Below are 20,362 nucleotides of genomic sequence, written 5' to 3'. Positions count from 1 at the left end.
TATTTTGGACATTCATACTCGGTAAGATTTTTGCGTTATAAGTAATTTTGTGATGAAAGTCCCTTGAATATAAACCTGTCTCCCTTTCATGTGAAGGTAAATCCCTGGAAGTGGAAGGAATAGATGGGGAAAAGGAACGGAACATCAGTGGAGGTAGAGTTTCCTTCATCGATCTCAGCTCAGACTCCTCACATAAGGCCTCTGAGAAAGGAGAGCAGCTTGGGGCTGGCTTCTAGAGGAGCCTGGGCTAAAGGAGAGAGGAAGACCCTTTGGGACATTTCTGCCTTCCCTCCTTTTTGTTTCAAATTCTCAGAGGGTTGGGACTCACTGAACTGGGAAGACCTGAGGTCTATGTCCACAGCTCACTGGCCAAGTATGTGACGTTGGGAAAGTCACTCAATTTCCCTGGGCTTCCTCTTGGATAAAATGAGGAGTTGGACTCCACTTCTAAAGTTCCTTTAAATGCTAGCATCCTTCAATCTAAGACTCTGACAACCTCATATCTAATATCAACAGACTCCACTTCTTACTTCAAGTGGAGAATTTAGTTCGTGCAATCTTTGGTTAATACATGTTTTCCAGAAGCATTTATCCCACATCTACCATTCATCCGTCACAGAGGTGAATGGTCTCCAGTCTTCGAGGAACTCCCAGTCTAGTAGGGAAATAGGACAATTATATTGACACACTGCGACAAGTTCTATAATAGAGGCTATTGCTGAATCCCATGGAAGGACAGAAGGAGGAGATATCTGTTATGTTTTTAATGGTGCTGAGTGTGTGGGTCAGATTAGGAGTGGATCACCCAGGAAAACAGGCAACCTGTCTCCAATCTCTTTTATGTATGAGCCTGATTCTGAGTATCAGTGAAAGCTCTCTTGATATGAGATTATTATCTTAAAACATCTCCATAAAGCAAATATTGCCAAGAAATTCCAAGATGAGAGAAGGGAAGTTGACTACAAAAATGAACAAGACATTGTCTTTACCTCCTAAATAGGGGTGGGAAAAGGTGGCTATGGAAGTGGTCAGTATGGAAAGTTAAGTATGGAAATAATAATAATAAGTTATGGACAGAGCAATTTTATTCCTGAGAGATCTGGGGTGTTCTTTCTGGCTTGTTGAAAACAATGTTGGCTTTGGAGTTAGAGTGGACAGGTAGCTTCAGGATCTAGGATAAGTTGCCTGATAGCTGTATCAGTAAACAGACCCAGGAACACTTACCTGGAGATAATGCCCCTAGAGCTGGGGTATGTATCAGACACTGAAGAAGATGCTCCTTTCTCCCTTCCTCTGGTCACCAATCTTTTAGTCTTTGTTTATATATCTTAAATGTGTGAATAGTATTTTCCCCTGAAGGAATATTGATGAAGTAGTGAGTATGAGGGCATTTGGCACATGTTAGAGCATTACTGTGGTTCTGGAAGGAGGATATGAACTAGAGTCTTGAAGAACGGACTTATCCAGTAGACTTTTTAAGGCAGATTTTGGCATTCACCAGGGAGTTGTGCTCATCGGCAGAAGGGCACCATCCAGGAGCAGTTGCTGGCACGGGGCCTAATGCTGTGTGGCAGTGGTGAAAGCTCTCACAGGAGAGGGAAATGGAGCAAAGGGGAAGGAGGACAGGGCCAGCTGACCACATCTCAGTCCGACTTGGCCAAAGTGCCAGTAGGGAAGGGGTACTTAGGCAGGGTAGGGTCTGGGGGTGGGGTGACTTCTTCTGAAGTGCTAGTCATCTAGAACTATGGGGAATGTGACAAATAGTGGTTAGCACCCCTCCATCTCTGTCCCTCCTTGTTGTGTTCCAAAGGGGAAAGCTATGCTGAAAGGACTTAAAAAAAAAAAAAAAAAAAAAAAAAAAGGCAGGGCAAGGGAAAGATAAACCAAGCAGGGGTTGCCAGGACAATAGTGAACAGACATCTGGGTTGAGTGTTTGGGGTTGTGCAGTGAAGGAGAAATGCCCTGAGAAGTGTTGGGCTTTGTTCAGAATTCAGACATAATGGCAAAGGCCAAAGAGATCCTCTCCACCAACCCCCCTCCATCCCACCACCCCCCCCCCAAAGTCCACCCAGACAGAGAGGGGGAGAGATAGAGAGGCGGGAGATTTATTTTGATGTAGAGTGTTCTGAAAGCAATCCAGAAGGGAACGGAAGTGAGCTCAGAGAAGGGAAAATGTAGGATATCCTAGGGCACTTTCACAAGGCACCAGGACAGGAGAGAGAATCCACAAAGCAGTGCGGTGACTGTTATCTCCATATGTACGGAATGCCCGCTCTGTGCCTGCAGTTGAAATCAGCGGCTTTTTTTTTTTTTTTAACAGAATAGCATTTGCCGGATTTGGGATGTGTTATCTCAGAATGTGTTTCCTATGCCTGCTCCCTTGTCTCCCAGCATGCTCTGTCCAGCGTAGTGAAGGTGTGCCTGGTTAGATCACTGGGTAAGGCATGCACTATCTCTCATGCAAGCACAATCACAACATAGCTAGCAGTTAAAAACATGGACTCTGGTGCTACACTCTCTGGATTTATAATCCAGTTCTACCACTTGGGCGAGAACTTAACCTTCCTGGGACTCAGTTTCCTCATTTGTAAAATGGGATAACAGTAGTATCAGCTGTGGACTGTTACAGGGTTAGACAGGTTACACATGTGAGGCACTGAGGAGACTGCTTGGCACGTGGTAAGAACTATGAAGTGTTGGCTATCATTATTATAAAATACCTGGTGCTTAGAAGGTATTCGAACAATATTAAGTGCTGTCAGAAAAATCATCGTATCAAACAGTTCCTGAATCCCTATGTATCCATGATGCTACGTTTTATGCTTATTTATGGTGTTCAACTGAAGACATGTTTTTCGCCTGGTAACTTACTTTCTGGGGTGGATGCACTGATTTGGACACAAAGAATTGAAGAATAAAATGAGAAATCAGGCACAAAAAATAATGCATCAAAAAATAAAGATGTGGGTCACCCAGGTGGCTCGGTCAGTTGTGTTTGACTTGATTTTGGCTCAAGTTATGATCTCATGGTTCATGGAATTGAGCCCCCCATCAGGCTCCCTGCTGATAGTATGAAGCCTGCTTGGGATTTTCTCTCCTCTTCTCTTCTGCCCCTATCCCCCACCCAATAAATAAATAAATAAATAAATAAATAAATAAACAAACAAACAAACAAAATTAAATTAAAAAAAAAAGATGTGAGCATAAAAAGCCAACCAAAATTTGTGCTTACTATCTTAACAGAGCAATCTCATTTCTTATTGGTAGGGTTTTAAAATTGGTTGATAAGTCGTGGTGCCTGGGTGGCTCAGTTGGTTAAGCATCTTACTTTGGCTCAGGTCATGATGTCATGGTTTGTGAGTTCAAGTCCCACATCAGGTGAGCTCGAGCCCCACTTCTTTCTCTCTCTTTCTCTCTGCCTCTCACTTACTTGCACCCTTTCTCTCACAAATAAAATAAAAATAAAAATAAAATAAAATAGGTTGATATGTCAGTTTGCAGCTGTTAAATAGTCATATGCCTACATGTAAGGAGGTCTCTATTGGGATATCACAGAAATCATTCTTATCCTGGTGAATCGTTTTCCATAATAATAGCTTATTATTATAATAAATTATAAAATATTTAATGTTAAAGTTATATTGTTATAATAAATATCATATTTATAGTAATATTTTATTTCTATAATAAAATGTTGAGAGAATACCAGCTATGATGTCATTTAGTTATCTCAAGGATCCTGTGATACAAAATATTTATTATTATTCCCATCTGACAGATGAGAAGGTTGAAATTGCTCAAGTCCACATAGTTAATGAAGCATACAGCTGGTATTTAAACCTAGAACCTAGAACCATTTGAATTCAAATCTATATTCTAAATGACAAAGAATCCAAAGGTAATAATTTAGATTATCAAAAAGATCTCAAAAGAAATAGAGCTGTGGACTAAAACTAACAGGAGTAGATAAAATAGGGATAGATGGAAAATTCTGAATGTACCTTCATAAAACCAGCTGTTTGAGTTTGAAATGGACAAAATATGGCTTAATAACAGATTATGTGATATATGCTTAGGTTTTCTTTTTCTTTTTTTCTTTTTCCTTTCTTTCTTTTTTCTTTTTTTTTTTTTTAAGTTTGTTTATTTTGAGAGAGAGGGAGTGGAGGAGAGGCAGGGAGAGAGAGGGAGAGAGGGAGAGAGGGAGAGAGAGGGCGGTGGGGGGGGGGAGAGAGAGAGAGAGAGAGAGAGAGAGAGAGAGAGAGAGAGAGAGAATCCCAAGCAGGCTCCACACTGTCAGCGCAGAGCCCAATGTGGGACTCTGGCCCACGAACCATGAGATCATGACCTGAGCTGAAATCGAAAGTCGAATGCTTAACCAACTAAGCCACCCAGGTGCACCTCTTTCTTTTCATTTTTAGATTTAATTTTAATATGAGCCAACAAATCTATAACATGGCTGCCCATGAAAGCTAATTGCTGTGGTTGCAGCAATCTGCAGAAACACAACCATAACAGGGAGGAACGGACGAATAGAACACTAAGAATTTGTGTCAGTGAAGGGTCTGGAAAATACGTTTCTAACAATTTCAACAACAAGGAATTGCTGAAGGAACCATAGTGGAGTTGTTTTCTAGAAAGCAATAATGGTTATTATAATAATACCTAATTCTGATAAAAGAGTTTCCTTGACTCAGGCTTATTTATGTATTAACTCTTTTATACCTTACAACAATGTTATGAGTAGATCTATTATCATTTCACTTTTATGGATGAGGAAAATTTGTTATGCAGCACAGAAGAGTGACAGAGTAATTCTCTACCTTGTGCTTCCCTCTGCCCTGCCCCTCCCCAGCCACCACCTTGAGCTTTTTCTTTTCCTCCTGACTTGTGTTTTCAGCTTCTGCCATGGTCACATGTAAGATGTAAGTGCAGTGACAGAGTTTTTACCTTAGTATGTGGCCAAAGCTGACAGAGGACTAATGAAAACCCGTATCTCCTTTCCCAACTGTTTCCAGATGTGATGTAATGAATCCCTCCTTTTCAAGAATAGCATGCGAGGGGCTAGCTGTTAACAGGAAACAGTTCCCCATGTGAGCTAACTCCTTTTACTCTCTGACAAGCTGTTGCCTCTGCTGGCCAGGGGCTATCAGCCAGGTGTCCTCAGATGTGTGCCATGGCCAGCGAGATTCACACAGCCATGAAATTGTCCATGAGTGGGAAACATAGGAAATTACAAGTTAGGTATATGCAAAATCTTGCTGGATGTAAAGGTTGAACAGTCCTGACACAGAAAGATATACAGAAAATAGTATAAACTCTCTTGCTATCATGATTTTGCCATTTGTTACTTGATAACTCTATTTCAAAATTTTGCAATAAAGACTTTCAGCAGAAACAAGCTAAAAAACAAAAACAACAATAAAACAGAACAAAACCCCCAAACCTGAAAGAGTATATTTAAGGAAAAATAAGGTCCTGAATGTTCATTTCTCAAGTCTGTTGATGATGAATATAAAACTTGCACAAAATGTTTGTTGACCTCAGGGGTATAGTGATATCATTAAACACATGAAAAGCAAAGACACACATCTGCTGAAGAAGCAACAGCACCTACTTCAAAGTTAGAAGTTATTTTAAGAGGATTGTGTCCAAAGAAAACAACTTAACATGTGCAGTTGCGGAAAGGTATGTTTACACATCACTCTTTGAAGTGTGACTTTTCATTTAGATCAAATGTCTGTTCTTCTAAATTAATTTCAATCATTTTCAATTTCAAGATCTCTTGTGTATTTATAAAACAATGTTAAAGTGTCGCTCTATTAGCAATAGAAGAATTTTGCAACCAGTTAAATAACTCCAGTTTTCTGTCAGGGTCATCAGATACTTCAAATAGGAAATCAGACCAGTTAAATTCCCATTAATGATTCAATTCTTTTTCCATCTGACAACTCGTGAAGTCAAAGTAAAGCTTCCAGAAGATTTTCTGTTGAAGGCAAAACATCTGATATAATGGTGAATACTGTGATAAATTTAGTAAAAAAGTTAACATTGAAGATTAAATTTTTTTTTGCTGTGGAGATATTAATGAATATATGTTTTTGCAGAGCATATCAACATGATAAAAACTGTGTTCTAATTATGATATCTGGGGAGCAGAAATATAATTGGAATGGATTTTGGTCCATGAACAAATCCTAATTGCATTGAAACCAACTTTAATATTTTACCAGTTAAAATAGAAACTGATAATGGTTACATTTTACAAATATTTATATATATACACAAAGTAATGGATTACAATTTTTGTGTGTATGTGCAGTAAAGCTACAAGAACTTCACCATAGCAGTATGTATTTTCTCTTAGTCACGCATCATCAATTGAATCTTATGAATGTTTGAGCTTTTTGAAAAATTACTTGCAAAATCAACTTAAGTATCAACCATGCGGAAGAATTTCTCTAAATTTTGATTGCATTCTATCCAAAATCAGTTGGAAGTATTTAATCAAATTATTCAACAAAGGAACAACCAAGATCTTTAGTTCTTAAAGTTTATAGCAAACGGTAATTATTAAAATCAAAGCTTGCAACAGGGAGATATTGATGTTTATCCATACAAAAGCAAGGGAAGAAGCAAACACATTAATTAAAGAAAACTCCAATGGGGAAAGAGCTCCACATGCAGAATAAAATCTTTTGATAAAGATTTGGTTTTTAATTTGGTAAGTTTATATTCTATTCTGGAATGGATTGAAACTGAGAGGACCTGTGATTTTGTATAATCTATGTTTGATGAACTATTTAGAAAAATCATGAAAAACCACCTTTTAAAATGAACTTTATCTTATAAAAAATATTTGTTAAAGAAGATACTCTGGGGAAAAAAAAGTACCTGTAAAAATATTTAAGTTGAAATATGAACAGATCTTAATTTAAAAATTAAAATCTGAGGGGCACCTGGGTGGCTCAGTCACTTAAGCGTCTGACTCTTGGTTTTGGCTCAGGTCATGATCTCACGGTTGATGAGTCTGAACTCCACATCAGGCTCCGTGCTGACTGTGCAGAGCCTGCTTGGGATTCTCTCTCTCTCTCCCTCTCTCTCTGCCCCTCGCTCTGCCTCTGTCTCTCTCAAAATAAATAAATAAACTTAAAAAAAACCCAGATGTTCAAAAATTAAAATCTGAGAATAGGCTCTGTTTAGCAGACTTTGCTCAGAGTTGCCTAGAGAGTGCCCAGCACCCATACAGAGATTGATCTAGATCTCTTAGATAAAAACATGGTCAGAAGAAAGGGGTCAATTGAAGCTGTCATGAATTTCAAATATATTAATCATAAAATTCAACTGTGAATAATACTGAAGGCAAATTTTTGAGAAAATTAAAAATAATAATTACATATCAAAAAATTCTTTACAAAAATACTAGTGATAGGGCCTTATAGACAGATAAAGCTAAAAAATTTATTAAAAACATGAAAGTGTACCAAGGATAATTATTTCACATTTATTAGTTTTAATGTTCAGATAATTTACATTCAGACTTAAAGTTTATCCTAATATACTCAGGTACATTAATTTTAACTTTTTAAGAAATAATTTTATTTTTGATAATAATTTTTTTTAATGTTTATTTTTGAGAGGGAGAGAGACAGACAGAGCACGAGCAGGGGAGGGGCAGGGAGAAAGGGAGACACAGAATCTGAAGCAGGCTCCAGGCTCCAAGCTGTCAGCACAGAGCCCAACACCTGGCTTGAACTCACGAACTGCAAGACCATGACCTGAGCTGAAGTCAGACACTCAACCAACTGAGTCACCCATGTGCCCTGAGAAGAAATTTTAATAAAATAATTTGTAAGTTCTCCAATAAAAGAATACCAGTTTGTTGGTCAGTTAATGTTCCAAAATGTTATATAATTTCAGTTATTTGTCTTAAGTTTTTATTTGGATATAACTTCAAACTTACAGAAAAGTTACAAGAATATTACAAGGAGGTCCATTCCTTCATGTTTCCATTTTGTTCCATTTACTTTAACATTTTCCCTTTTCTCTTTCTCTCTCCTTTATCAGTGTGTGGACATAAAATCTTTTTTTTTTTTTTTTTTTCCTGAACCATTTGAGGGCTTAAGACACCCTTGCCCTTTTTCTACAAAATCATTTCATGTGGTTTTTACTGAAAGTAAGGATATTGAATTCAGGAAACTCAACATTACTATAACACTATAATCTATAGTTCATATCCAAAGTTCACCTCTTATCTCAGTAATGTCCCTTGTAGCTATTTTCTTCCCATCCAGGACCCAACGTAGTTACTACATATAGTAGCAGTTGTCAGGTCTCTTTGGTACCCTTCAATCTGAAATAGTTCCTCAGTTTTTCTTTGCCCTACTTAATTAACCTTGACATTTTTTAAAAGAACAAGCTAGCTGTTTTGTCCCTCAGTTTGGGTATGATTAATTTCAGACCATGCATTTTTGTCAGGGATAATGTGATATGTCCTCAGTGCATCACATCTGAAGGCACATGGTGTCAGTTTGTCCCAATATTAGTGATACTGACTTAGATCATTTGGATAAGTTGGTGTCCAGCAGATGTCTCCCCTGAAGGCATAGATATATTTTCTAAGAAGTAATTGGAGGTCATACAAATCAAATTTTTACCCGCTATATTTAGTATCAGTTGATTCTATTAATTGTCCTAGATTGGACCAATGGGATTCCTTCAAGCTAGATGGCTCCTTATTCTTTTGGGATGATCTCTTATTCTTTAAACATTTCCTTAATTTTCAGCATGAGGTGTTACAGGAAGCCTTACTGCTTCAGGTTTGGAATCAGCCTTTTCTCCAAACATCCCTGGCTTTTTAGTAAAGAGTGGTATTTATAAACCAAGATCTGACAACTAGTTGTGCTTCTTGTTACATGTGAATCAATGCTTATAATGGTAGTGCTGATACACACACACACACACACACACACACACACACACACAAGCATGTACATATATGAACTTCTCTCTCTCTCTCTGTATGTACGGGTATAGAGCCATGAATTTATGCTGATATCCAATTCAATCCAACACCACAGGATACATTCTAATTTTCTCCCTTCTCTATATAATATACAAGTACTCATTTGTTCATGCCTGGAATATACAGAAAGTAGCTTCACAATTGCTCAACCATACTACTGTGAAAAGCAAACTGACTAGCTAGAATTTAATATATATTTATAGTTTTATTAGGTAAAAATATGTCCACTGAAGTGTAGGATCTCAAGTGTACAATGTGATGGAATTTTTCAAATGGATATAAATGTGAAACACAATCCTTACCAAGATAAAGAGCATTTCTATCACTCCAGTGAGTTTCTTCTTGCCCCTTCATAGCATTTAAGTCCTTCCTGTAATACACATACTCAAAGGTGATTTTTTTTTTTCCTTTCTGATTTTTAAAAACCACCTGAATTTAGTTTTACCTGCTTTAGAACTTCATACACAAGGTCATGAAAATACTCTCCTAGATTCTCCTGGAAGCTTTATAGTTTTAACTTTTACTGTCAGGTCTATGATCTATATCAAATTAAGTTTTGCAGCTGATAAAATAGGAAGGAGTTAAGTGCCATTTCTCCCTCATACATGTATCTAGTTGTTTTAGTACATATGTTGAAAAGGCTTTCCTTTTGTCCTCATTGCATTGCTTTGGCGTCCGTGTTGATAATCAAGTAATTGTTTAAGTGTATTTCTGGACTCTTTTTTTCCCACTGAAATTTGTCTATATGCTATTATCACACTGTCTTGATTATTGTAGCTTATATTTAAGTCTTAAAATAAGGCACTGTAAGTACTCCAACTTTGTGCCTTTTTTGTTTAAGATTAGTTTGGTTACACTAGTTTTTTTTTTTTTTTTTTTTTTTTTTTTTTTTTTTTTTTTCTTATTTGCCATATACAGTTAGCATTATCTTGTCAATGTCTCTAAAAGTACCTGCAGGAATTGTAATTGGGATTGCTGTGAGTCTATAGATCAATTTGTAGAGAATTGACATTTTAACAATATTGAGTTTTCCCATCCATGAACATAGCATATCTCTCCATTTATGTAGGTCTTTAATTTTTATCTCAGAGTATTTTGTGGTTATGAGTGTAGAGGTTTTGCACATTCTTGCTAAATGTATTCCTAAGTATTTTATGTTTTTTTGATGCAATTGTAAATTGAGTTTTCTTAAACTTTATTTTTCAATTGTTTGCTGCTAAGAGTAGAAATCCTACACAATAGAGTTTTAAATATTGACTTTTTATCCTGTGATTTTGATAAAATCACATACAAGTTTTATAGTTTTGTAGCTTCCTAACAACTTTCAACTTAACATTTGTGATGTCTGTGATTGGGAAGAGTTTTACTTCTTCTTTTTGAATGCTTTTGTCTTTTTTCCCCCTTTTACTGGCTGTATTGCAGTGGCTAGATGATGACATAGTTTTTTATCGAATTTGTGTAAGATTGATATTATTACCTCTGTTGTTTCTGATGAGTAGTCTACAATTATCAATATCATTGTTCTCTTTTTAGTCATATGTCTCTTTTATCTTAATGCTTTCAAGATTTTCTTTTTATCTTTGGTTTTTCAGTTGTTCGATTAGGATGTGCCTGAGTGTGTCCGTATTTTTCCTTGGGGAGTTGCTAATCTTTTTGCATCTGTATGCTGTTTTTCAAAAAATTTGGTAAACCATTGGCTATTATTTCTTCGAATAGTCTTTTTTCTTTTATATCATTCTTTTATTTTCTTCTGGGGGCTCTAATTACAAGTATATTAGTCTGGCTGACGTTGTCTTCTAGGTCCCTGATGTTTTGTTCATCTTCTTTAAATCTTTTATTTATTTATTTTTCTCTTTTTATGTTGGATAATTTCTATTGACCCATTGTTAAATTCATTAAACCTTTCTTCAAACTCCATACTCTGATTCCTCAAACCAGTAAGACTGGGACTTTCTGCTTATGCTGTGATTGCTTTAGGCTTGTGTGGACTGGGGAGAAGTCTCAGGCAAAAACTATATAAACACAGATTTTATTGAATTCAGTTCTCTTTCAGAGATTGACTACCATCCAGTTTCTACTGCTTTTGTTTGCTCTCCAGGGCCTTTAAATGGTTGTTTAAATTTTTTTTTTTCATAACTATCTGTAGAAAACACAAGCTACCTTGTCAATATTAGATATGGGAGTAGGAATACAAATACTATTCCCTAATTCACCCAATAAAGGAAAAATATGTTATATAAATATCATTAACAATTGAAATAGAATAATACATTATAAAAATAAAATGTTTTAAAGATTTAAAAAGGCTTGTATAAATATTTGGGTTACACTTGGCAAACTTAACCTTAAAATATCTCATGTGTTAACCTGAGCCTGTTAAATCATCACTAGAATGTAGCTCATGCCACTTGCAATTCACCTGGATCAACAGCCCCTGCACCGCTCCATTTGCTCTCTAATGAACTGAGTCTACAATTATGTACTTGAGTGTTATGGCTGCATCAAATTGCTCTCAAGGTTTCTAAATGCATACTCCAATATGTCCTTGTCTCACGGTGGCTCAGCCACAAATATTCACAGATTGGCATAAGTCTGCAAAATGCATGATGAGCAATGCTGATATACATGTCATTCTTCCGGAACTGTGGATGCACCTCTGAGAAACAGCTGTGCATGATTGTTGAGAATGAGCTAGGTAATGAGTTAAGTGTATCCTTGTTGTGTAGTGAGTACTGCTGACCTTAATCCATCTATTTGTCTATATTCTACCTTTGACAAGCTCTTGCCAGACCAGTGGCATAGTTGTGCATTGGGGACCAAGGTCTCTTTCTTCAGAGGATTGGTGGCCAACACAGATACCGTGACCTACCACTGTTTTGGCAGCAATAACCAAGTATTGTATCTCACTATCAAACCACCTGCTTTCTACAGACACTTCATCATCACCAACTGTGGCAGATCCTGGCACCTGTCAGTGGATGGACTCTTCATGGTTTTCAGTTTTCTTCCATCATGAAGATGGTAATGACTGGACCGAGTAAGATTCCTTGGGTTTTTTCTCTTGGCATGGGAGGTGAGACAACCTAAAGAGGTAGGCATACTTTTTCACAATAGAAGGAGTGGCATGCACAGTTATTTAATTTGAATATTAAAAAAAGACAGTTTTATTTTGTACCCCATATTAGGAAAAAGGGACATATAAGTCACCAAAACAGATATATCCAAAGAGGTACATCTAAAACTGCAGACAGCAAAGTCAACGATAACACTAGAACTAACTATCTGTGTTTATAAAGAACATAAATACTGATACTTTTAGGGCAGAAAGTTTGGTTGAGAATGCATTGACTAAGTGGACAAAATCCTCATTTAATTTGTGTAAGTCTTTTTCCCAAAGAAGTAGAATTTAGAATGTCCTATTTTTTTGCTATAAATTTGGGCTTGGTTAGATATTGAGACCAATGATGAAGATGTTTGTGTGGAGAGAGGAACACAGAGAACTAAATTTAACTAGTTTAATTTACCAAGTATTATTTTTGTGATCTGTTTTTACTCTGTTTGGGCCACTGTGTTGATTCTGAAATGTTTATCTGCCCTTGGAGATTTCAGTGACGAGAACATTTTAAGAACTCTGAAAAATTCTGTAGTTCATTAAATGCAATCACCTGTTGGCATGTGGTCAAGACAAAATTCACAGGAAAACATTTGTGTTGTGGGATTAGTCCATATCCATCAGGCAAAAGCTTATTTGGTCAGTCATCTTTCCCAAAAGTCCTGGCAGGGAGACTTGGTGTCTGTATTGTTTTATAATGACTCATATCAAGGGTTAAACTCCTTGATCCTTGCCGGGGTCATGTTGTCAAGCTTATGCTGGATACGGTATTTTACATTCTTCACTCACTAACAGCGGCTGCAAGGCTCTCTCCTTTTCTCCCTCCAAAGTCAGGACTAACCTCTTCTTCATTCCTCCACCCCCATTCTTGTTCTCTTCTATTTTTTAACACTCCACTCATGGACTGCCTGTCTGGATTGGAGGCAATGGAAGAATTCCACTATCTTCTTGTAAAAATTTTCGGTGACAAGCAAAGAGTGTACAGTCTGACAGGGAAGGTACCTAATTTGAGATGACAATGTGTGAGCCCGATGCTCTAATTAAGGTGAGCACACACTCTTGTGGTGCATATGGGAGGAAGCTTGCCTGGAGAAGGTCTGAGAAGATTTTCTATATTAGAAGATATGTAAGAGAGCACAGAAATATAATTTGAAAGACAAATAGGGGCTAAGTCATAAAAGAATTTGAATGACATGTTAAGGAATTCAATCTTTAGTGTGAATTATGAGGAGCCACAGAATATTTGTAAGTGCCATGTAAGGTGCGTGTCTTTGAAAGCTCTCTCTTGTGGCATTACGGAGGATGAACTGTAGACAGAAGATCTAATGAGACACAACTGAAGAAGAACAGGTGACAAATTGTAAAGGCCTGAAAGTGGGGGCAATGAATTTGTATAAGAGGAGAGAAATACACAAGCTATTTTAGAACTTAGACTCCATAGGACTTGGGACTGGCTTGGATGGAGGGTGGGCAGATGGAATAGGGCTCAGGAGGAGTTAGGATGAGGTCTCCCAGGCTTGAAAGACTGATGGATAGTGGTGGCACTTGCCAAGAGAAGGAATATAAGAATAGAAACAAGTTAGTCAGCGAGGGACAGTGTGGGGGAGGTGTTTAGGTAAGAGATTCTAGTTTAGTTTTGAACACATTGGATTTGAGGTGTCTATGGGGAGATAATAATAAATTTCTAAGCATCGAATAAAGGAGAAAGGTTTTTGTTTTTTCTTCTGACAATTGGTAATTCTCAGTAACTTTTCAGTCCAGTGTATTTTTTCAGTCATACTTGTATTGTTATAATTTTCTTGATTCTTTTTTTTTGGCCACTCATAGATGTATTCCTGGCTCCCTTGCATTAATATTCTGTGAGTTATTTTTGTATCATTACTATTTTTTTATTAGAAATATATTTTACTGTGAAATATGCATTCCATATTTTGTTTCCATTATTGTTTGATATCTCAGTTCAAAACAATTTTTTTTAAATGATTTTTATTTATTTTTGAGAGAGAGACAGAGACAGAGAGCAAGCAGGGGAGGAGCAGAGAGAGAGAGGGAGACACAGAATCCCAAGTAAGCTCCAACCTGTCAGCATCAGAGCCTGATGCAGGGCTCAAACCCACAAACCCTGAGATCATAACTTGAGCTGAAGTTGAATGCTTAACCAATTGAGCCACCCAGGAGCCCCCAAAACACTTTTTACATATACATTTTATTTTCCTTTATGCAACAGTGCTACAAGTAGGTTTATCAGATAAGGAAACTGAGATTTAGAGGTGGCAGGCAAGCACCTGGCTTGTGCAGACAGTTCACAAAAATAAAGCTGGAGAAGTGGGCCTGCTGTAGGTCTGCGGAAGAAGAATAACCAGAAGTGAGGGTCAGAGCTGCAATAAGAAGAAATAATTTGCTGGTATGAGAAAATTGGAGGGGTCAATAGCCACCATTCGAATCAGCAGAATAATGCTCTAGGCTGGACTTCTGGGTGTCTGGGTGTCTCAGTAGGTTAAGCTCAGGTCATGATCTTGTGGTTCCTGGGTTCGAGCCCCGCGTCGGGTTCTGTGCTGACAGCTCAGAGCCTGGAGCCTGCTTCAGATTCTGTGTCTCCCTCTCTCTCTCTGCTCCTCCCCTGCTTGTGCTGTCTCTCAAAAATAAAACGTTAAAAAAAAAAAAGAACCTCTAGACATTTGCATTTGATCTCACATATTAATGGAACATCTACTATGTGGTTGGCACAAGGTTAGGAACTGAGGGTATAACAATTAAATAAGACATTCCTTCCCCTCCATGGGCTAAGAGTGACATATGTATAAACAGTTGACTATATCCAACTGCTAAGTTCTAAAGTAGAGCAAAAAATCATCTACCTTGGGAATAAGGGAAGAGAGAGTAGTTAATATTGTCTAAGAGTTCAGGAAAAGGAAAATGAAGAAAGAAGTTATATTTGAGCCAAAGTTTGAAAAGGCTGGAGAGATGTCTACAGGATTGGAAAGGAGGACAAGGGAGTTCTAAGTACCAGGAAGAACAAGGGCAAAGCCTGGGAAGTGTAACAGTGTATGGGGGTGGATATAGGTTGGGTCAAAGGTATTACCTAGGGTAGAGCCCCTCACAGAGGCACATCCATGTGGAAAGGTGGCCATATTATCACCATGCTGTGGAAACTTTTCAAAGGCAGGCTGGGGGGATAGGTGAGGGAGGGGACTCACCACCTCTTTTAGTGGAAGAATCAGCTGGATTGCTGACACTGTGATCTAGATTTTTAAATAATCTCTTATGCCCACAGGTTCTAGGAGGGGTGAGAAGATTGGCCATGAGTGAAAAGTTTGGTGGAGAATACTTTCCCCTTCTCTTTACCTTGAAACATGGGCAAGGTTTCAGGCAACTAGTTTTCTACAGGTCGTTAGGTCAGACACCATGACCTTGGTGTTATTTGGGATTCAGAGGTTCTTAGCTCCCTGCGGTAAAGATATCTATGAAAAACTGGGTAGAAATCAAATGTTTACCAATTCTGGGAGAGAGGGCTGTGTGAAAAATACAGGGCTCAAGTTCACCTTGAGGTGGAAAGAGGATGAGCAGGTCCACCCAGCAGAGTAGATAGTCTGTGGAGGTCAACAAGATACACGCTGAAGGAGTGTGTGAAATTGGCCTCCAGTGAACACGGGTATTATGTCCAGGACAAGGCTCATGTCAGTGAGGCTCTTTATAAAGTACTTATATCTGATGTGAGGGGTAGGGAGACATTGCAGGGTTTTTATCATTGGGTAGTGAACACAACGTCTTGGGGAGATGATTCTGATGGATGGAGAGCTGGGAGTCTCTGATTATATGTACATTTTCAATTCCTGGGTTCTTATGAAGTGGAGGGAAGCCTTCATATCATTTTCCTGATAAGCAAACTCATTTGATACCATCAGACTCTTCTTCACAATGGAAGGTTCTGGAGTTTTGGATAAGTATAGGACTGAGTTGAGGAAAAATAGCCTGAAGCCTGCAGTCAGTAGCTGAAACCAGCAGGCATTTATCAGCCCTGTGCCATGTGCAATGGCTTTTCCCAAGTGTTTTTTTTTTTTTTTTTTAATCTGTGTTTGCTTCAGTCTCAGGAGACAATCTATTCAGTCACCAGAAGGGATACCTTCAAAGAGTTTTCTTGGATAAAGTCCACTCATGTGGTCAGTTGTGACCTCATCTTACTGCTCCAGGGGCCCTTGTTTGGGACTTGATATCTCCAGTTCCTGCTTGAATGGGAAGCAGAGAGGCCTTTCTTTTTAGTGCCTCTCATTTTGGAACACATCAGAAACCACCAGTTAAATGTTTTTACAGATTTTTTTTTCATTTTTAAATAATCTAGCCCATTGCCCTGCTTATTGTCAAGAATCATTAAAGGCAGCCAACTGCTTATATTCTTTTCACAAACACAAAGTGGGAGGTTTGGGGAGGTGCAGGGTGGGGAGAATGGGGCTTTTCACTTTGCTGGCACAAAATTTGGAACTGTAGAGGAAGAAGAATAAAAGTACTGGTTCAGATTTTCCTAAACTAAATTGCGAACTTGATGTTTCTACCAGCGACCATAATACGTATCGCATGGAAATGCCCATATTTCTCTTTCTTAAATGTCTCTTCAAATTTGAAACTGTTCCAGGGGGGCTCCATATTCCCCCATTTTATTTATTCTTGAAAGCAAGGCTCCTGGTCGACTCCCGTAACTCCTTGGAGGAGAAGCTACCCGTCAGAGCGTCTTTCTCCTGCCAGCTGTGGATACAAATCCAAATGTCTCAACTATTCACATCCTGACCCCATAACTCCATGGCTTGTGCAGAGTGTTTGACTAACAGCTGAGGGGGAGGCTGGGAAGCGGGGGAGGGGCAGGGGGCAGATCTCTTGTTAGGGCCCCAGAGAGCAAAGCTGTGCATGGGACCAGACCTGCTTCCAGAACAGGCCCCTGCTGCCAGAAACAACTCATTCCCTGAAGAGCCTCTGACTCACGCCTCTAATAGGACTATTATGGTTTCCTGGCTGTAAAGTTGTCCTTTCGAAATGTAGGGTTTTTTTCTTTTTGAAATTTGAATTCTGAGTTATGTGTGGTGGATTAATTCCCCTGTGCCATGGTCTCACAGTGTTTTTTGAAGCTCTCTTCACGGTATCCCTTTGCCTGACTAGATTTTAAACTCTGTGTACCCAAGGACTGGAGTCTGCTCTGTATGCTACTGTATGTCCAGTAGCTGGAATAGTAAATGGAGCATGGAGGCATATGATAATTGTTTGTTGAATGAATGAATGAAACATTGATGTGTTTTGCCTATGCAGCCCTACCCAGGATAAAAAGATTTTAAGAGGCCTTAGACCTCATAAAGCAATAACAGGGGGACAACTAAGGAACATGTCCCAGAATTTCACTAGGCTTTTATTTGGGTCACAATTCAACAAGTGTGGTCATCTGGTTTCTATGCTACAGTAGCAATAGAAACAAATTGGAACAGGGAGGTAGGGTGCTGCTAGAGAGAGGTGACTCTAATAGGAAAGGAGGGAACAGTGGAGCGTGAGGCTACTGGTTGAAGGGGACTCTCACCCCACAAACTTCACGAGCATGGAGATCGTCTTTACATTTTACCAAAATGTAATAATTGCACCGGAAAGTGGCGATGTTCAGTTATCTGGGAGGTGTACTTATGTGAACTAGTTTATTTCCAAATGGTGCTGAGCCACTGAAGTATTAGCATGTTGTGGCATGTTCATTTTATTTCTCCGAATCCTGTAGAAAATCCACCACTTTTCTTTGACAAGAGTAATAAGAATTGTGTCCTATTCTGTTTCTACCTCACAAAATAGAAGACGTTCCTCAATGGCCAAAGGTTGGCCCAGGCTTGTGAGGAGGAGAATCTTGTACCTTGTTAGAGTCTTTATGGACATTTTGGGGCACCTGGGTGGCTTAGTCAGTCGAGTGTCTGACTTTAGCTCAGGTCACGATCTCACAATCCGTGGGTTCGAGCCCCACATCATGCTCTGTGCTGACAGCACAGAGCCTGGAGCCTGCTTCTGATTCTGTGTCTTCCTCTCTCTCTGCCCCTCCCCTGCTTGTGCGCTTTCTCTCTCTCTCAAAGTTAACTAAACATTAAAAAAAAAAAGTCTTTATACACATCTATATTGGAAGTTTCCTTCAATCAGAAACAAAGAAGAAAAAGTCAAGAGGAGCACCTGGGTGGCTCATTCGGTTAAGTGTCCAACTTCGGTTCAGGTCATGATTTCACAGTTTGTGAGTTCAAGCCCCTGTGTTGGGCTCTCTGCTGTCAGTGCAGAACCCACTTCAGATCATCTGTCCCCCTCCCTCTGCCCCTTCTCTGCTCATGCTCTCTCTCCCATTCTCTCTTAAAAATGAATAAACATTAAAAAAAGAAAAAGAAAAAGTCGAGAGAAGAAACTATGACAAGAAGCTATCTATGTTCAGGGTACAGAGATGCTAAAAAGTACAGTTCTTATTTTGACACAACAAATTAAGGAATAGAAACTTCTAGTGATTTCACAGGAGAGAAAGAGAGGTGAAACCTGGAAGAAACTGAGGAGCTTTTAATCAGATAATGGAGTTTCAGGTATTTGCCAACAGAAGCTGTAATTCTTCCAAAAACTTTTTTATGTTCATGCCACATTGAACAATAGTTGCTTCAGATTTCTAGGTAAGGAGAAAAAATTGCATGACTCAAGCCATAAAAAAGGTGTCCTCATTCCACCATTTAATTTTTGAGGGCACACATGGGTTTCTCTTGGTCTGTGCTTATTCTAAGCAGGCACCAGGTTGTCTAGCTTGCAGGATGCCACTCATTTAACACCTGGAAGAAAATACATGCCAAGCACTAACACTGTCATGTGAAATATTTAGAAGTAGTTACATCCAAGTTATTATTGGAAAAGGGCTTGAAGAAAAAGGTGAAAAGAATGAAAAAGGAAAGATGAATTCTTTAACACTTTCTTTCTTCCTCTCTCTCTCTCTTTCTCTTTCTTTCTCTCTCTCTTTTTCTTTCTTTCTGTCTTTCTCTCTTTCTTTCTTTCTTTCTTTCTTCTTCTCTCTCTTCCTTCCTTCCTTCCTTCCTTTCTTTTTTTCTCTTCCTTCCTTCCTTCCTTCCTTCCTTCCTTCCTTCCCTCCCTTCTTTCTTTCTTTCTTTCTTTCTTTCTTTCTTTCTTTCTTTCTTTCTTCTTCTCTCTCTTCCTTCCTTCCTTCCTTCCTTCCTTCCTTCCTTCCTTCCTTTCTTTTTTTCCCTTCCTTCCTTCCTTCCTTCCCTCCCTCCCTCCCTCCCTCCCTTCTTTCTTTCTTTCTTTCTTTCTTTCTTTCTTTCTCTCTCTCTCTCCCTCTTTCTTTCTTTCTTTCTTTCTTTCTTTCTTTCTTTCTTTCTTTCTTTCTTTCTTTCTTTCTTTCTTTCTTTCTTTTCTTGTAGAGTTAACATACACTGTTGGGTGCCTGTGGAGCTCAGCCGGTTAAGCGCCCAACTTCAGCTCAGGTCATGATCTCATAGTTCGTGAGTTCAAGCCCTGTGTCGGGCTTTGTGCTGGCAGCTCAGAGCCTGGAGCCTGCTTCAGATTCTGTGTCTCCCTCTCTCTCTGTTCATCCTCCACTCACACTCTGTATCTCTCTCAAAAATAAAAATAAAGATTAAAAAAAATTTTTAAAACCAGTGTTATATTAGTTTCAGGTGTCAATATAGTGATTCACCAATTCTGTACTTTATTCGGTGCTCATCAAGACAAGTGCATTCTTAATCCCCTTCACCTATTTCACCCATCTCCCCAACCACCTCCCTTCTGATAACCATCTATTTGTTCTCTATAGTTGAGTCTGTTTTTTACTTCGTCTCTTTTTTTTTCCTTTGTTCATTTGTTTTGTTTCTTAAATTCCATATATGAGGGAAATCATATGGTATTTGTCTTTCTCTGAACGACTCATTTCACCTAACATTATACCGTCTAGCTCCATCCATGTTGTTGCAAATGGCAAGATTTCATTTGTTTTTACGGCTGAGTAATATTCCATTGTATATAGACGATATCTTCTTTATCCATTCGTCTATTGACGGACACTTGGGCTGCTTCCATAATTTGGCTATTGTAAATAATGCTGCAGTAAACACAGAGGTGCATGTATCCCTTTGAATTAGTGTTTTTGTATTCCTCAGCAGTGTGATTACTGGATCACAGGGTAGTTTTATTTTTAATTTTTTGAGGAACCTCCATACTGTTTTCCACAGTGGCTG

The 20,362-nt window shown here is 38.5% G+C and overlaps 1 protein-coding gene across 1 annotated transcript in view; it reads left to right on the top strand.

Annotated features, from left to right (window-relative positions):
* The window catches only part of RANBP3L (RAN binding protein 3 like), a 283,923-nt gene that overhangs the window by 892 nt on the left and 262,669 nt on the right, over nucleotides 1-20,362 (top strand). Inside the window, exon 2 of the mRNA XM_060634494.3 lies at nucleotides 11,954-12,043. Within this exon, the coding sequence (XP_060490477.1) occupies nucleotides 12,001-12,043 (43 nt within the window). The 5' untranslated portion in view covers nucleotides 11,954-12,000. The remainder of the gene's footprint in view (nucleotides 1-11,953; nucleotides 12,044-20,362) is intronic.

This window comes from Panthera onca, chromosome A1, assembly GCF_046562875.1.
Source record: "Panthera onca isolate mPanOnc1 chromosome A1, mPanOnc1 haplotype 2, whole genome shotgun sequence".
Classification (NCBI taxonomy): domain Eukaryota; kingdom Metazoa; phylum Chordata; class Mammalia; order Carnivora; family Felidae; genus Panthera; species Panthera onca.
The sequence above is the reverse complement of the archived record's forward strand: the minus strand, read 5'-3'. Positions and strand labels throughout refer to the sequence as shown.